This window comes from Falco peregrinus, chromosome Z (genome assembly GCF_023634155.1).
Source record: "Falco peregrinus isolate bFalPer1 chromosome Z, bFalPer1.pri, whole genome shotgun sequence".
NCBI classification, from domain to species: domain Eukaryota; kingdom Metazoa; phylum Chordata; class Aves; order Falconiformes; family Falconidae; genus Falco; species Falco peregrinus.
This window is the reverse complement of record NC_073739.1, coordinates 49935200-49953063: the sequence shown is the minus strand read 5'-3', so window position 1 is coordinate 49953063 and position 17864 is coordinate 49935200. Positions and strand designations below refer to the sequence as shown.

Genomic DNA, 17864 nt, shown 5'->3' with positions numbered 1-17864 from the left:
TAAAATCAAAGGAGCAGTGTACCACAAATCACCTTTACTATCAACAAGACCACCTCTGCTGCTGTCAGAGATCACGGACACAGTAAAATTCCTAGGAAACACAGGACTATTCCCTAATGGAACTGAAAGATATACATTTAAAAAGGCCTTGGCTTTCCCCAAAAATATTAATTCTACTTGGTGTAGGATATGCAGCACCAGCATCCTGATTCAGCATTCTCAGATTTTAATTGTGCAACCTCCGTCACATTGCTGGATGAGAAGTAGAAATGACAGCAAATAATGGGTCAGAACTACTTGCTGCTAAACTGGAAAGCTCCTTTCCGTACTGCCTACAGTAAAACAGCCCATTAAGAGTTGCTTTTTGATTAAAAACAAGTAAGTAGTTTCAACTATGGCAAAGTGATATGTTTTAACTTGACATTTTGTTAAGGATGAGTACCCTGCAAAGCTCATGAAAGAGTGAAGAGATTCAGTGGAACATTAAGATTTACTATATATACTCAATACCACTGTCACTCCAGTGCAAAACACGTCAACCCGGAAATATCTGACTCAACAGCCCTAAGGTTATTTAGAGTAGAAAGTGAGATTTTTACATGTTTCACTTTGATGCCATGAGAGCAGCTGCATTAAGTTCTCTCGGTGGTTTTCAAAACCCAAATAAAATGCTTGCTCTGTGTTTTAAAAGTTACTGTGCAAATGTGTGCCACCCACCCAGTCTGTAATAGCTTACATTCACCACTTTCAGAAAAGATAAACATAGCAGAGAAGGAAATGATAATATGAAAACAGCCTGGCATGTGAAATGAGGAAAAGCATTGTGGACTATCTGGCAAGACAAAGCACAGAAATGTTATTTTGTGAAAATTAATAGCATCTGAAATTATACTCCCATCCCAGTACTCTCCCCCAAACTCATGCCCAAATTAAAGGTATTTTATCTAATTCCCAGTTGAGACGTTGCTAGAAGTGGTAAGTGACAGCTGTGTTGACATTGAACTTCTTGAACACAGAATACCAACATCCCACTGACACTCTCTGCAGATGCTTCGTTACAAGCAGCACCAGTCAATTGATTTGAAATATCTAACCTAGCTGCAAAACAAACTGTTAATCTCCAGCCTCTTCTCCAGTTAAAGTCTTCTTTACAGTTTTGGAAACACACCAACACCTTATTATGTTTATGCTAAACTTATCTGCATTTTGATTGGAATTTGACAGTGACCAGTGGTTCAACTCAATGGAACCTCAGACACTGCTGAGAACAGGCCCCATTTAGTCATCATTTTAACTAGGTGCTCTTTCTTTTTCTTCCCATAGAAATCTATAACACAGTGACCTTCAATTTAAAATACAAACTAATTAACTATCCATTCTGTTGAAAAATGTTGGTATAATGTTGATATCTGACTTGCCTGGAGAATTTAAATTATGAACAGACTTAGATTTCCTTGCAGCACAGTAAGACAAAAAAGCACTGGACATCAAATTCTGCACACAGCTGAATGATGCTTCTTTATAGCAGATATCAGTACTGGCTCTGATACACCTTGTTTCAGAAAATTGTATTCTCATAGCACTTTTCTTCAGTCAACAAAATTACAACTACCTATGTAGGTGAGTATACTGTAATTGACTAGTATGGAAATTACAGCACTGCTGCAACATCTGCACAATAATTTCACTTCTGACGATTGAGAGTGTTTAATTCAGCTCCTGATATGCCATTTAATATTTGTGCTGGAGCTAGAAGCACTGGCTTCAACTTGCAAAAAACACTGACCAAGTTTAGTACTGCAATCACGACTGTAATAATTACAGCAACCTCTGAGGTTTTACCTTTACGAAGACAGGTACTTTCTAGACTACAGCTGTCTAAGCCAACAGTGCTGACTTCTGCCTCATGTTCTGAGTAGTTTTATGATAGTCAATGGATATAATATGAAAAACTTACTGCAAAGCTCTAGCAGCGCTGTGTTTCTTACAGGGCTATATTTCACCCAGTTAGGAGGCAGGGACTGTGTTTCTCCTAACTGTATTACAATAAGCCAACTCAAAAGCCTACACTGCAATTCAGCCAGCATTTTTTAAATCCTTACACTGTTTTTTAATATTTTAAACTATGGGGTTTTGTATGCTCTTGGGACAATGGATGCCTACATTTCTAGATGCTAATTTCCATATCTACATTATGGTAGCAGAAGAAAAAAATACTGTGAATCCCAATCTAGAGAATGTAATGGATAAGAGCAACATAAACCAAATTAAAATAATTAATGAACATATTTTACTTGGTACCATGGAACCAGTGACAGTTTGGCAGTTCTTCTCAGTGAGTCTTAAAGAGCATAAATGTTTTAACAATGGATATTATTTGTAATTCAAAATGAGAGTCCTTATCAATCAGTAACATACTTAAAAATATAAAGAGAAGCTATGCACACTAGATAACTGAAATGATTACAGACAACAGCATAAAAATCCATTTAGAGTAACTAAGGTAAGATACAAGTATTTTTAAAGACAAAATTATTTAGAACTCAGATAATTTTAAGGAGTTAGGCTCAAGAGCAATACTTTTCAAATGGATTACTATGATTTTCTATAGACATGTCCAGACTTTGTGTTACAGTGGTTACATAGATACATTATTCATGTACTTGATTCATTAAAAAATTATTTACAAGGATGCTGTATTATTGTAATATGGATTTTTTGCATGGAGGCTGGGGTGCATTATGACTAATTCAAAGAGGAAGAGAGAAAGGGTTACAGGATTCATAAAATGCATGTAGACAAGATTCAGACTGGCACACAGTGTGTGATAAAAATCAAATATGGAACATAATGGGACATATGGAAACATATCTTTTGTGCAGGGAAGGATGAATCACAAGTTCACAGCTGGAATTTATGTGGATCCTTATTTAGTGGAGCATCTGTAGCCACTGTTTAGCTACATTCCCACATCAACAACAAAACAGTGCCACAGAAGAGAACACACGCATCAAGCTCCAGCTGGTATCTGCGCCCACCACTCCTTTCTTTTCCCTGAAGCCACATTTAGTCAGTTTTCTTTTTACAGTTTGTGGGTGTATAAACATGCATATGCAAGTCAGTGGATAGAATCAAAACACCACACCTGACCACTGCTGAATTTTGGAAGGGATGGAGATGTGGTATTGAAGGCATAGGTTCAGGAAAAAACCCTAGTCGTTTACAATCAGTCTCGTATCTACAGCTTTACTTCATGTGTTTTACATATTTATGCACTCCATGTACTTCACATGTTAGAAAAGTTTTATTTTAGTTTGGCACCATTAAAAAAGGCCTTTAAAAATGCCAATAGAAAAAACACAGAAAACATTATTTATATAGATCTATCTGGAGAAAACCAAATTTCAACTTCATAATTTAAAATTGCATATGCATTGAATTGCTCTAACATTTTCACACCTGATTTCTAGCTTCCCAACATTAGCAAAATGCAAAATAAGAATGTAGAGAAAGATACCACTTCATGTCCAAGCACCTTCCTTGCAAAAGGTACATAAATACCAACTAAAGATGTTTAAAGTGGGGTTAGTTTTGTTTTGGGGATTTGTGATATTGTTTGACTTTTTAAGATCATTGCTGATCATACTTAACTCATGCTATGAGTTAATAATTTCCTTCCACTGCCTTCTGAAAGATATCATTAATGAAACTACAGATTAATTAAACATGCATTTTTATGCAAGAATAAAATTACATTTTAAAGTAAAAAAATGCCCAGTTATCAGAAGATTTTTAAACTGCTAACATATACCACAGAGTTTCTCTTAAATGTGTAATTACAGTTTTGAAAACCCCAGAATTTAAAGGTCATACTTCTACAAATATTGCATTATGTGAAACTACAGTACAATGCTCTAATGCTCTAATCCCTTCCCCAAATTTTACTTCTACAATTATTTCTTCACTTAATATGTATTTAAGGTGTGCTTCATCATGGAACATGCGAAACACGAATTACCTCTTCCTGAGGAAAGACTGTAGCAAAAGCCCTCAGACCACTTCTGTGTTTATAGACTATACCTGTATTCCTTTCTGTAAGAACAGGACTAGGCACTGAAAATGAAAATTTTCTAGTGTTGTATTGTTTTTCAACAGCATCTTTTTTGTATCAGCAGAAGGTTTGACATACCTGCGTACTGACAGACTGACTACCTCAAACAAGCTTTCACAATAAAACCCCCAGAAATTCTTTTATATAAATTGTCAGGTAAGTCTGACGACATAAGACATTCAGTAACCATTTTTACTGTTGTCTGAACGTTTCCCATGTTCTTGGTTGTGTTCTAAAACCTGGCTTTTACTTCTGTCCTTAGACAATCAGACTGAGAAACTACTAATGAAACTATCCTCATTAACAAGAAAACATACCACTATTTACGTACTTCGATTTTCCCTCAATTTTTAAAGAAAAGAAAATTAAAAAATGCCACTTGACAATAAGTGCTATGCCAAAACTGGAGAAGTAGCATTTTTCTAGGAATGAAAATTCACTTATCATAAGAGAGACTCTGTATTTGCCAAGTTCTTGTAAATAACTTATCTTTGAATTGCTAAATACTATTCTAGCATTACAGCTTATGTAACCAATTTAATTTTTAAATATTTAAGGGAAGACAATGTCTTCAGAATGCTACATGTAAAGGTAAAAAAAATACACATTTCCAAGTGAATTAAAATGTTTCACTTTTCTTTCTTATTTATCACTGCAGAGAAAAATCAACATCTCAGTAGGTTCCAAAGAAGTATTTCAGGAGGTCTTGCAAAATAGTGTAATAATATTCTATTTAGATTATTTAATTACTTTGTCTTTTGTGTTTAAAATGATTTTGTATTCTAGGAAAGAGGGAAGCAAAGTGGGATGAATCTAGGAACTATGCAAGGCACAAGACAGTCAGCCATATACATTTCCTAATGTAAAACTGTTTTCAATTCAGCTACCACTATTCTAGTAGAAATCCAACATTTTTAAAAAAGTAGAACAATAAGAAAATGTAATAAGTAAAATATATGCTAATGAGATCCTACATCAGATGCCATACCTCACTCCTATACATAAACAAAACATATATGGTTAGTTGAAGGGTTTTTCTTCTAGCTGAAATGAAATAATTGATAGCCTCTAGGTTAAAATTTATTTTCCTTTAACAATCTGATCATTCTTTCTCATTCCTTCACTCTCTTTCCCCCCTGCCCTGAACTGAACTTCAGCATTGCACTAACAATGGACTGGTGGATACGAGGATCTATTAAAAAGAGTAACTCACTGCATAAAGTAATTTTCTTGCAGTATGCTCCATCTGCATGAAGCCAATGTTTTGGTGTGCTGTCTGCTGCTGTAACCAGTTCTCTCCCAGATATCAATGAAGCTGTGCATACATTTTATTTTTTTATGCAAATTATGGCTTTGGAGAGGTCATGTCTTAACACCATTGAATTAATAAGCAGCCAATCTGTGATATGAAGAACATATTTATAATCATCAATCACCTCTGAGATTATTACATTGTTTGCAGAACATTATAAAAACTGTTAAGTATCGGGCATTTCTTTATGGCATTTTGCCGAAAGATGCAGCAAAGCATATGAATAAATCTCTTTTTGGGGAGCATGCATAGACAGCACTTTTTCTGTATCTCTAAGGACACCAGCAGTCAAAAGAGTGAGCTTTTTTATAGAACTGGTTGTACACTGACATTTGAGTTACATTTGAGGGACAGGGTAATTTAGAAAATGGATTTTTAAGGCTCTGAATGCTAAAAAACCCGCACCCTACCCCAAAGTCTGAAAAAAATCCCATAAAAAAATCACATTATTTAATCCTGAACAAAAAATAGAATCCTTACAATTTGTAGCACAAATGATAAAAGTTCTTACACAGCTGTTATGTTTTTCCTGGTTTAGGTAAGCGAGAAGTTGTTTTTGCTTTTCATACCTGCTTTCCACAACCCCTTCTTCCGTTCACTCTAATTTAAAAGAAAAACTAATATTAGATAAAGCAACACATAATTTGACAGCCTACCAGTTAAATTCTGACAGGGTCAATAAAATGAGAGCTTGCAGGAGTCCCAGATGAGGAACACTTTCATGAATGCCTCCATTGTGTAAACTCTCTGTATATCCTGCCTGCAAATGACAGTCATATGCCACCAGCTGCAGGAAGCATTCCAGCAATGTCAACTGCTGTGGGGCATTAAGGCTGGGTAGATGAGCTGGTACTTCTTTATATTTTTCCCTGGCTAGGGTGAGGGCTGTTACACTTAACTCATTTAAGTGTTTTTTTCTAAAGACTATGGTGTTTATTTAGAAATGTAAGAAAATATATAATTAAAGCCTTGTTAATGGAGCTCCTCATTTTAATAGTAGTTTTATTATACAAAGCCAGCTGGAAGTAATTATTTTTTTCCTTGCATACTCTTCATTAGTTTGTACCTCCCTCCTACCCAAGACATCTATTTCAGACGTTATTATCAAATTTATGTATTTTAAAAAGTAAACTGTCCATGGAACAAACAGCCACTAAAAGTTACGATAGGAAATGTGAAAACCCCAATGTCCACTACTCAGAAATACAGTTGCTACCACTTTTGAGAAGACTGTTTTCCTATGAACCCTATTTTACTGATTGCCATAAAATTTAAGTTTCAGAGAATCCCTGAAAGAAAAAAAATAAATACTTGGCTCATTTTTAATTAAGAACTATGTCTGAACACAGTGATATGTTGATGGGTTTAATTGTTCTTAAACAATTGACTGATGTCCAAGCGGATTATTTTTGTCTACTAAATTTGTGTAGAAAAAAAAGCGTTCAAACATTCTATGAGTTTAATTTTCCCATTTTTCTTGATATTATTTTGTCAAATAAACACAAAGCTCATATTTGAGATATAGGAATACAAACACACTGAGGGCTCCTTTTTAAATATTAGCAATGTCTTGTTTAAGAAACTGCACAAAGTAGAGATCAAACTGAAATGCTTTTCCACACCTTCCATGTGATAAGCCAGGGCATCACACATTTTTATCATGCTCTTGCATACAGGCACACTGAAATACAAAACACTGAACTCTTTGCATGTCAGCACCTACATTCAGCCTTCCTTGGAAAGGATGCTTCTCCTCTCTGCCCTCATCTCTTCCTATACTGCCTTATAATCAAGATTGTTTTAATTATTCAATTACTATCAAGAAGACTTCTTCTTTTAATACATGTTCAGATATATGTACACAGAGCAAGGAAAACCGTAGGCAAAGAAAAATGAGGAAAGGCATAAATAAATAAAGGATATCAATAATGATCTATCATAAAATGACATTTTGCCGTTGTATTTCCGCAGGAGCTGTAACATCTCACAAGACATCCCCCTGAAAGCAGCAATAAAACTGCAGTACAGTACACAAGGTCTTGTATTCTGTGCAGGCAAAGGGCAATGAATATGCTAAAAGGAAATCAATCTGCATAAAAAGATCTGACAATAACATCTTCAGGTTTGTTTGGTTTTTGTTTTTGTTTTCTTAATGAGAAAACAAGATAGAACACTTTGCAAAGCCAAATTTTTAAGTAAATGAGAATAATTTCTTTCAAAATGCTACCTTAATGATTAAATTACCTTTTATCCTACTGTGTTCCTACTTTTCCTGTGGAAAAGTTGGCAATTCCAGGTAGCAAGCAGTCCTGTAAACACTTCTCTTCCAATTTAACGTCACATTCAATTACACTGCCTAAATTTCATTTTCAGATTTCTAGTTCAAAAAATTCAAAACTTAAGAGGCAAACTAGAAGCAACCATAATTTTGCACTGGCTTCCAGGGTAACCCATTGGAAAACTGAGCTTTCAGTAACTTATACAGAAAATCACACACAGGCCTGTAATGTCTAGAAGTTCAGATCTGAACAAACACTTTAACAGAGAACCTGGTTTAATTTCTGGATTGTAATAAAACAGGAAGAGGGTTTAAATTTCTTTAAGAAAGTGCAATGCCTGATTTTCTTTTTTAAAAAAATTATGTTCATTTCCTCAGCATCTGAATAATAGAAAAGATTAAACTGCACAAGAGCAACTTTTTTAACCACAGTAGAATCATGTCTTGCAAAATACCTGCACATTTAGCTTCATAAAAGTTACACATGTACAGAAGGCTTACATAATTGAGCCCCTAGTTACAGCTCACTCTGAAGACTAATACACTATCTATAATTCTGTTCCTAAACTATATGCTGTCCATGATGCATGACAGGGCCTCCAATGACATGAATGGAAAACACATGCTTGGATCACAGTGAGGATATGATTCTTTATATTCTATTTTCCTCTCGCTGGTACACACCAAATGGTGAATTGTTTAGCTGAAAAGAAGTACATTGTATGACATTTTCATTCAAACTGTTCAAAGCCAGAAGCACTGCATTTTAACGTTATCAGTCTTTAAGAAATATACTATGGAATGCATGGAGAACATATATATAAAGAGAATCAGGTAATCTATGTCCTTCCCTGGAATTCTGGTTAAATAAAGTTTTAAAAGTGCCACCTCAAATAAGTAGTGTTCATCAGGTATGTCTCACTGTTCCCGGAGTTGTTAAAAATTATTGAGAAAAAGAAGAGCAATTAAAGCTCTTCTCAACATTAGTTGCAGTAGGTATCACAAAAAAACCAAAGACATTTACCACACCACCCAATTTCTTCTGTAAGGGGCATATTCCAAGATGCACAGGTAGGCAGGCTGCAGCATCGATCTCTACTGACGTATTTGTGTTGTGGTCCATTTCCAAATAAACATCGTCTCAAATACCACAGTAAGTTTACCTGGCAGTGACAGTACATTTCAGATTTTCCCAGTACAAATTTTCTCACTTTCCATAAAGCTTCTTAAAGCATCACTTATTGTTCACTTTATAAGAAAAACTTGCTGACTTCTGTGTTGTGCACGGGAAGGAATTGCAGGATCGTAATTGTGTCATTTTCTTTTCTGAACTCCCGTGCTCTGTAAGTGGTAGATGACACTCTCCTTTCCTTTGCACAAGTGCACAGATACGCATCATCGATAGAGGATGGGGATGCAATGGCTTCCCGGGAGAGTAAGAATAGCATCAATGGTACATTGTTGGCAAGTTCACACTGATCAAAGCAATTCTGAGATGCTCATCCCCCCACCCCCCAAAAGCGATGGCCTCTCTGACAAAATGTTGTGTGACACAGCCATAGAAGTGGCACCGTTTTCTTTGTCGGTGAAGGAAAAACGTTTAGAAAACAGTTGTCAAGCATTTCAGTAAGGGAAAGAAGGCATTAGGGCATTACTGTAATGAGTGGGGTGTGCAGTAACAAAGCAACAGATGCCTGTCCATAGGCTGATGTACAGTCTCTTATTTTGGACATTTGTTAGACAGACCGATGTTAAGCTAAAGAATACATTTTGCCTCATTGAAAAATTGTATATAAACACACGGACTTTCATGAAATAAAAATTCTTTTTAAGTTTACCCCTTTCTACAGGCAGGCTGTGCAAAAATTAAATCCCTTAATTACAGTTTATCTAGATGATGACATTTTGTCATTATGCTCTCTGAATTATAGTAAAAAGCTGCATTAGTGATTCTCTTTCTGAACTAAAAGATTAAGAGACAGCAACAATGGAATTCTCTGTTTCTCCCTCTTCTCTGTTTCAGCCCTCTCTTTCTTGAGCCAGTATGATTCATCACCTCCTGGGTATACTAGGAGCCCCAAGTTTGGAAATTCTTCTAAACTGTGAAGAACCATTAGTCTACAAGGCAAATCCTTTTACAAAAGCACAGGCACTATTGTTTGAGAAAAATAACTGAGCAAAGAAGGCTATACACAGCCTATGTTTTGAGCATTTCTAGTAAAAAGTAAAAGCTCTTCAAAGCTTTTGTTTCTGATTGTACTTTATGACGGCAGTTCTGTATCACTGAACAGAGTGTTCCTTTGCAATCAGCACAGTGTCACAACGACCTGGCAAATGCGAATGCTTTCACTATCACTACAGCCCTTGCAATCTTGCCTCAGCTGTGACCCATTCACTTTTGCCCCAACTTCACTAAGATGCCTTACTCAGCATCTAATTAGTTAGGGAAGATTTGCCTTGGCTCTTAACCCCGACATAAGAGCAGGAGACTGCTGCTGTTATATACCAAATCTGTTCTGTCACTACATTAATCAAATCCCCATAAAACTATACATGAGTAAGTGACTACTACAATACAAAGCAGAAAAACAGAAAATAGGAAAACTATACATTTTAAAATGTTAAACAGTAGTGCTTATTGCACAATATATTTGAACATGTGCTTTAATATGTGCTTCAGTGCTTCAAGCAGGTTTTACAGCTATGTGCATACGTATCTCAAAGTTAAGCAAAGATCTGACAGTGTTCTTAGCACATCATCAGCTAAAATATACAATGGCACAAATATGTTTAAACACTGTATGTATGTATGTGCAAGACTAATCTGTATAGAGAGGAATGGGAAACATTTTGCTGTGCTTTAGTTCTATAAATACTCAACACAGCAAGAGAAGCTATTAAGAAGGGGTTTATATGTTACTCATGTATCATGCACATAGCCATGTATTTGTCACTGCATGTACTTATATGGCTAGTGCTATATGTCACACAAAACATCCTATGCTTTTATCATGTACAATATCTTCTAATGCCTCTATTCTGAGGCATATCAGAAACAGCACAAAAACCTTGATGAAAATATTTTTGATTTGCTAGAAGGACATGAACCATTACAGGTCTAAACCGTGCTTTACCAAAACACCCAACAAAATTAAAGCAACTGTCTGAAATGAGACAATGTAACCTGATAAAGCTTCTGAATTCATACTAGCACATGAACTCACTCATGAATAACAACAACAACAAAAAAACCCTGAACACTTGGGGTCATCTAATCTTTAAAACGGGGTGATAAAACCCCCCAAAATTGTAAATAAAACTACTATGCTTGCTGGTGCTTACTGGCAAAGGCAACTGTTAACTACCATAAACTACAAAATGCATTTTACCAATGTTAAATCTTCCTTCCAAAATGTTCATAATAAATCAATGTATGGAATTATAGCCTGTTGTCAAATTCAGTTTGAACTCTTTTTGCATGTACACCTATATTAAAAGAATACTTATATGCTATAATAAAACTGTTAATTACTTAATAAATGTTAATAAATGTTAAAACTGCATACAACCTCTGTGACCAGCAACATTTAAAAGGCTTTTACCTTCAATCCATTAGAAATTACACCACGCTCCTATTTTTAAATACTGGTTCTATAAACAGTTTATGTGCCTAAGTCTACATCAGTGTTAGGAACTATCAGGTTGAAGAATACAAGTACAGCTCAAGATAGGCAGTGCATGTTGTATACAGTTTAATATTAATTTCTAGCAATATTAATGAATACTTCACTTACTCTAAGTCTTATTTAGTTTTCCTTGGAATAAGCATGCATTTATGCAAGGAAAAAAAGTTGAATTTACTGTACCATATCTCTCATGAACAGATGCGTCTATATTAATATACATCATTGATTTAATTTTTAGTTTTCTTGGCTTCCCGCTCACCTATCTAGAAGTGATTTCTCTGGTGATAACTAACACATCATGCTAATGAGAGAATCTAATGTACAATAGAGAAATGTCACTACTAATAATATTTGCATGAAGTTAAATAAAGCAACTGTAAGAGAATGTCAGACAGTTGTTCTTTAATAAGATACAGTTACACAATGAAATTATGTTGTTAATTTTGTTACATCATTGAGTGAATCCTAAATTACTATATAACGATGCACAGATCCATTTATAATTCTGATAAACTGTTTTTTCACTCTCACATTGAAAAAAAGCTTCTGGAAAGGCTATTACCTCTTTATCTGAAAAGGATAAAACATACTTCTTTCTTAACAAAAAGGTACATGGCTCTGGCATTTTGCGTCACTGTGAGTTACAGCCATTTCTCTTATGGTCTGATTTCTGAAATGACTTAAAAGTATTTTAGAACATTACAGCCCTTAAGGTAACTGGATGAAGAAAAATGACATTTCTTATTCTGATGAATGCACAAAACATTTATGAAAGCAGACAATCACAAAAGCCTGCTTTTTTTAATCAATCAAATCCAGACCTTCTTTTCTGTTGTTAACAACTCCTTGCCAGAACTAGAATGGGCAGTGGGTGCCCTGGACTTAACCAGATGAGCATGGAAGAGAAGCCAAGGGTTTCTGCTCATTCTCGACCTGTCACTGATCAAAGTGACCCAAAGAAGCACTCCTTTTTAAAAGTTAAGATTTATGCCCTTTGAGGTTATCAGACATTCTTCTGTATACAGAATGGGATGACCCCTTTCAAGCGAATCACAGTTTTACATAGACAAAAGGTGCATAGGCAAAACAATGCAGTCAAGTGGCCATGTCATAAACTTCTCACAGGTAATTTAGGAGACTATTCCTCTTCTCCTCTCATCCCACCAAAATCTAAATTTGCTCTGGAATGTGGAGATGCCATTTTCTTGCACTCCCATTCTCTAAGAAAATAATCCAAAAATAAATGCCATCGTACTTGCTATTAATAGCCCAAACCTGTACAATCAATCCTGATTTTTCAAAGACACATACAGTTCTTAGTTATAACGAAGTGGGTTTTCCTTTTATTCTGAGAAGAGTTATTCATTCCTATAGTATGCAAATAGCAGTGCAGTGTGAGTTGAGAGGTAAGATGAGGGAGGGATCGCAGGGTTTTGTTTTGTTTTAAATCATTCTTCTTGCCATGCTCCAATCTTTGTACTAAAAACCTGCTTGAGATTAAGTTACAACTCCAACAAAAAGTGATGGGGCTTGGGGTTTGTTTGCTCCTAAGAAACATGTGGAAAGCCAGCATTATACTTAGAAATTTAAAAAAGAAACGTCTCTAGCATTACTGTGTATAGCTGGAAAAGTTTCGTTAAACAGTTCTTTCAAACCATGCCAAACTTTCCTTGCAAGTTATGTACATTTCTTAAGTTCATGTTATTTGTACTCATGAAAACAATTTTTCTTAAAGCATAGGAAAAACATTAAAAATACTTACATTTTTAGAAGATGGTTTGAAAACAATAAAATAACAAATGGATGAAAAAAGGTAACAGAAAACAATGTTCAAAATTTTAGTGATTTAGAAACATTGGCGCTTAGACACAAATTTGCAGCTGCATTTGCACACAGTCTGTTCTTATAGACTGCGTGAGCTAGCAAGTTTTAACAGCCTTAACAAATCAGAAATATAAGACAAAATACTATCCTTAAAGAGGAGAGAAATGCATTTAGCAAAGTAACTTACCCTCCTCTTAAAAGCATGATGAAAGCATATTTGGACTGAGTATGTTTAGCACATGATAAACAAACAAACAAAATATGACAAGGAGATTAACACAGTATGCAAACGCATTAAGTACAGACTTTTAAGAAATAAATCTGTCCGACATTACCACCTTTGCAGTGCTACTGTGTGTATTCCAATGGAAGGATACACACGGATGCAGCATCTACCACACAGTCATTTGTTACACTACTTCTCACCTTCTATACAGGATACAACATGACCACACATGTCCAATAACCTACAAAATCCTGTTAATACTCAAGAATTAGCACAGTTAAAATATCATTTTAAAAAAGAAAACAGAAACCAAACAGCCTAGGTTACATGCATAAATGTTTGGCTTGGTCTAATGAGCTAGTTGTCTCAAATTATTTGACCCCCTTACACATTGTAACACGCTTTTAATTAGTTTTGTTTCCTTTCTTTGTCAGTGTTGAACATTTTCTAGTATTCCAGAGACCACAGAAGCTAAATCTGTTGAATAAGGTCTGATACTAAACAGGCAATCTAATACTATCTATGTGGTTCAATCCTCATTTATCAATTGATTGTTATCTGGATCTAGTTATGTTAACTCTTTTGAGGCTGAAATGGGAAGAACCTTTTCCCCACCCCAGAAATTTAATCTCACTTCTTACTAAAAGAACACAACAGGTAATTTGAATAACTGCTTTCCATGCTATTGCTCAGTTACAATATAACCAAATATGTATCACAGACATGCACGCAGCTGATAAGGCTTGTAAGCAGTGCAGCAGCAGTTCACACTTCCTAGTGCCAAGCACTGTTTTTGAAATGTGCATCTCTACCAGGAAACGAACTTTCTTTACTTTCACGAATGGGAAATTGAACAGAGTTGCTTATTTGCCTGATGTTGATTACATTCTATACCAGCGTACTGTATCAGCAGTAATCAGGGTCCCTCTACAGGATATATCAAAATATTCCTTATTCAAATGCCTTCATCCGGTCCTGAGCTATATTGCTTAAACTGTTGTCCATAGACAGCCGCTATTGGTTATTAACTATCTGCTTTGGAGCTTTTCTTGTCTTTAAAGTTTTGGGGTTTTTTAAATTAAATTACCATTTTATGGCTAGTATTCAGGCATGCTTTGTTACTGTAAACTATAAAAACTTAATTACTTTCCCTCTCTTTTCTTATAGTACAACGCCTCTCAGGTAAATGAGTTCCTTCATCTTATGTCCAACATTAAATAAAAGTCTAGTATTAATATACAAATCATTTACTAACTCCTCTTTTGGCTAACACAATATTTCAATTATTATCAGTCAGTGTCAGACCATAATTGGAAACGAATTTTCAGAAAGGCAAAACGTCCTCTGGTAGGGAGTCACCCTGTTAAAAACCTCCAGGTTGAACTTCCCTCCCCTGCTTGAGCCCCGTCCAAGCTGAAAGTTTCTCCCTCTCTTTTCTTTTTCTCCCCCCTCTTTTTTTCCTCTTCCACCCCCCACCCCCCCCCACCCCTAGCCCCCGCTTTCACTGCACCCAGAAGAGCCAAGCAATTGTGCAAGACTAGCTGTAACACACAGGGCGCGTATCACCAAGTGCATGGTACAGAGACACTGGCTCCTGTGATTAATTATCAGTTATTACTGGCCTTGCAGTAACATTTTCGCTTTCCCGTCAGAACCGGCATACCAAGCTGCCTTAAACGCGGCCCCCGGTGAAGGAGCAGCTCTGGGGAGGACGCCAAGGCACAGCTCCGCAGAGAGGGGGAGAGAGAGGGAGAGAGGGAGAGAGGGAGAGTGACCCGAGGACTGAAACTGTCTTCTCTAACGACCCTCAGCTCCGTGCTGGCAGCAGCTCCAGCAGGATGGCTCGCCGCTCCTTCCCTCTGAATAAAACTGTGTTCTGCCACATGAAGTCAATTATGCCGTTCTGAGGGGCCCCCTAAATTTAGTATCAGTTTGATTTGGGGGCTTACGTATTCAGGAAGAAAGAAACGAGTTTTGCTGGGATAGCAGATACTTTTATTTATGGGACGGGGAGAGCGAGGGGAAAAAGACTGGAACAAAACAAAAGCAAACAAAGAAAGAAAAACAGTCCTACCATGAGCAAAGCTCTATTTAGAAACTTTAAAACAAATGCTTTGCTTTTACTTAAAGCTTTAATATTTTTTTCTCTTTTAAAAAGGAGCCCTTAGGGAAGCAATGAAGTAACCATGCACATTCCAATGACATAGTTATGACAGTTCAGAGGCTAACTATGTAGTGATGAATTTAACAAAAATGAAACGTGGAAAGAAAGAGAAAAAAAAGGGGGGGAAGCACAAAAATGCCATGTTTTAAAATAAACGAAAGTAACGTACCTGTTGGGACATTCTGAATAAGAGGTTAGTGTCAGTGTTCTGCCATGTCCCCATGAAACCAGAGTCGGTCGCTGCCGTTCTTGTTCCGAACTGCATGGAGTTGTCAGTGCAGGAGTCTCTTAAAGTCAAGTCTCTTGCCCTCTTTCGCTCTCTGTGTCTCTGCGTGTGTCTGTCTCTCACATCCACTTCTGCCTCTTCTGACTGAAAAGTGAAGGTGGATTTTTTGAGCCTCTTGGCAGCCAGTAGCAGGAGTGTAGTGTAGTTAAGAAGCTAGCTGCACTGTGCGTTTCATTTGGGAAGGGGGGATTCAGGGGAGAGGGTCAGAGCTTCTTTCGCACCTTCAGCAGAGAGACCCCTATCATTTATGCATAGATTGTGACTCCCTAAGCTCGCCTTTGCTCAGTTTAACAGCTGCCTGTCAGGTGTGCATGCAGCACTAAGGAGACCCAACCATCAGCTTCAAACTCTCAGCCACTGGATGTCATTGGATAGCAGAGCAAAGAGTCAACTGCACTGCTCCACTGTCAGGCACCAAATGACATCCTGCACTAACCCTTCAGTCTACAGATACACAGATACACACACACACACACACGCACATTCTCTCTAAGTAGCACAATGATCAGAGTGAATTGGAAGAAAGAAAAGGCTGTGGCCCTTTCTCTGTCCTCCTCTGTTTTTCCTCAACAATGCTATCAAGTATAGCATGTAATATCTGACACTTGCCTACCACACAGGATTAGCAAACCCTAAAAAAAAAAAAAAAAAAAAGAAAAGAAAAGAAAAAAAAAAGAAAAAGGAAAAAGCAAGAAAGCAAGAAAACAATTAGTCTTAAATACATTCAATATTCACTTAAAAGTAAAACATAAAAGTTGGCCTGGTTATTTTCTAAATATTAGTCAGACAAGAATTGTGGGATAGTCGGTTCCTATCCCAAATAAAACTCTTACCAAAGAGGGGAAAAAGGACATGATCCAACTCCTTTTGAAATAAAACCAGAAAGTCACATGCACATTTCATCTCTCACACCCCTCTCTTCCCTTGCCCACTGCTAAGTGTCTTAAGCAGCATCGCGAGCAAGAAAAGACGGAAAAAATGAAAAAGCTGGCCCTTTCTTCCCCTCCCCTGAAAGATCAAAAGTAGTTTTTTGTTTTGTTTTTTTAAGTAGCTGGTTGAAGCAGATACAATACACCTTTCAAATCGTAAAGAACAAAGAAATGAATCACAGAAGAAAAGAAGCCAGTCCCACACAGTTAAAAAGTAACACAAAAGAAACAATATTTTCCCTTTAAGATCTTTCTTCTGTACTTAAGGTACAGTACTATATACCAGGATAAACAATACTACTACAATACCGGTTTCAAATACAATGGCTTTTTAAAGTGAATCTTATTTGAAAAATTCTCTTACCCACTTCATCCTTTACATACAGACAAGAAATCATAACTCTGAAAACAAACTTTATAAATGTAAAACAAAATTCATGCAATGTCATAAAAAATGGCCAGAGTATTTAAAAAAAAAAAAAAAAGCTATCCCTTCCAACATAAGGAACATTCATCTTCTAATAAAATCTACAAATTTAGGAGGACAAATGTACCACTCACTGCTTTTTTCTTAACTCAGGAATAACAATAAACCTCACTCTCTGAAACAACAAAAGAAACAGAAGAAAGCTTCAGTGGCAGCTCTGTGTCATTAGTGTGCAATGAGAAAAGATGAGAAGATGTACACTATGTTGACACAAATGTGCCTTCCCCTCTAGACCCTACATCTCTTGAAAGCTTTTCAGTTAAACTTTCCTCCAGTTCAACACCATTAAGGAAAAAAAAAAAAAAAAGTCTCAAAAGCAGCAAATTCAATATCCAAGAAGAAACAAGCAAGAACCCCAAGAACTGTTGCCTTAAAAATATTAAGTCCACCTGTGGTCAATAAAAATATTCTCTGCTGGGGAGGGGAGACACTTAGGAGTCAATTGTGCCAACAGTGGCTGTACCTTTACAGCTACCTCAAACTCCCTCTAAAATTTGCCAGCCTCTTCATTTCTGAAGTGGCACTCAGTGCCTCAGTCAAGCTGCATGCTCAGCTCCTGAC

General features: G+C 36.4%; 1 protein-coding gene across 1 annotated transcript in view; it reads right to left on the bottom strand.

The window, feature by feature from the left end:
• The window catches only part of BNC2 (basonuclin 2), a 232683-nt gene extending 216715 nt beyond the window's left edge, over positions 1-15968 (bottom strand). The window contains exon 1 of the mRNA XM_005241621.3: positions 15771-15968. Within this exon, the coding sequence (XP_005241678.2) occupies positions 15771-15866 (96 nt within the window). The 5' untranslated portion in view covers positions 15867-15968. The remainder of the gene's footprint in view (positions 1-15770) is intronic.
• Between the last annotated feature and the right edge of the window lie 1896 nt (positions 15969-17864).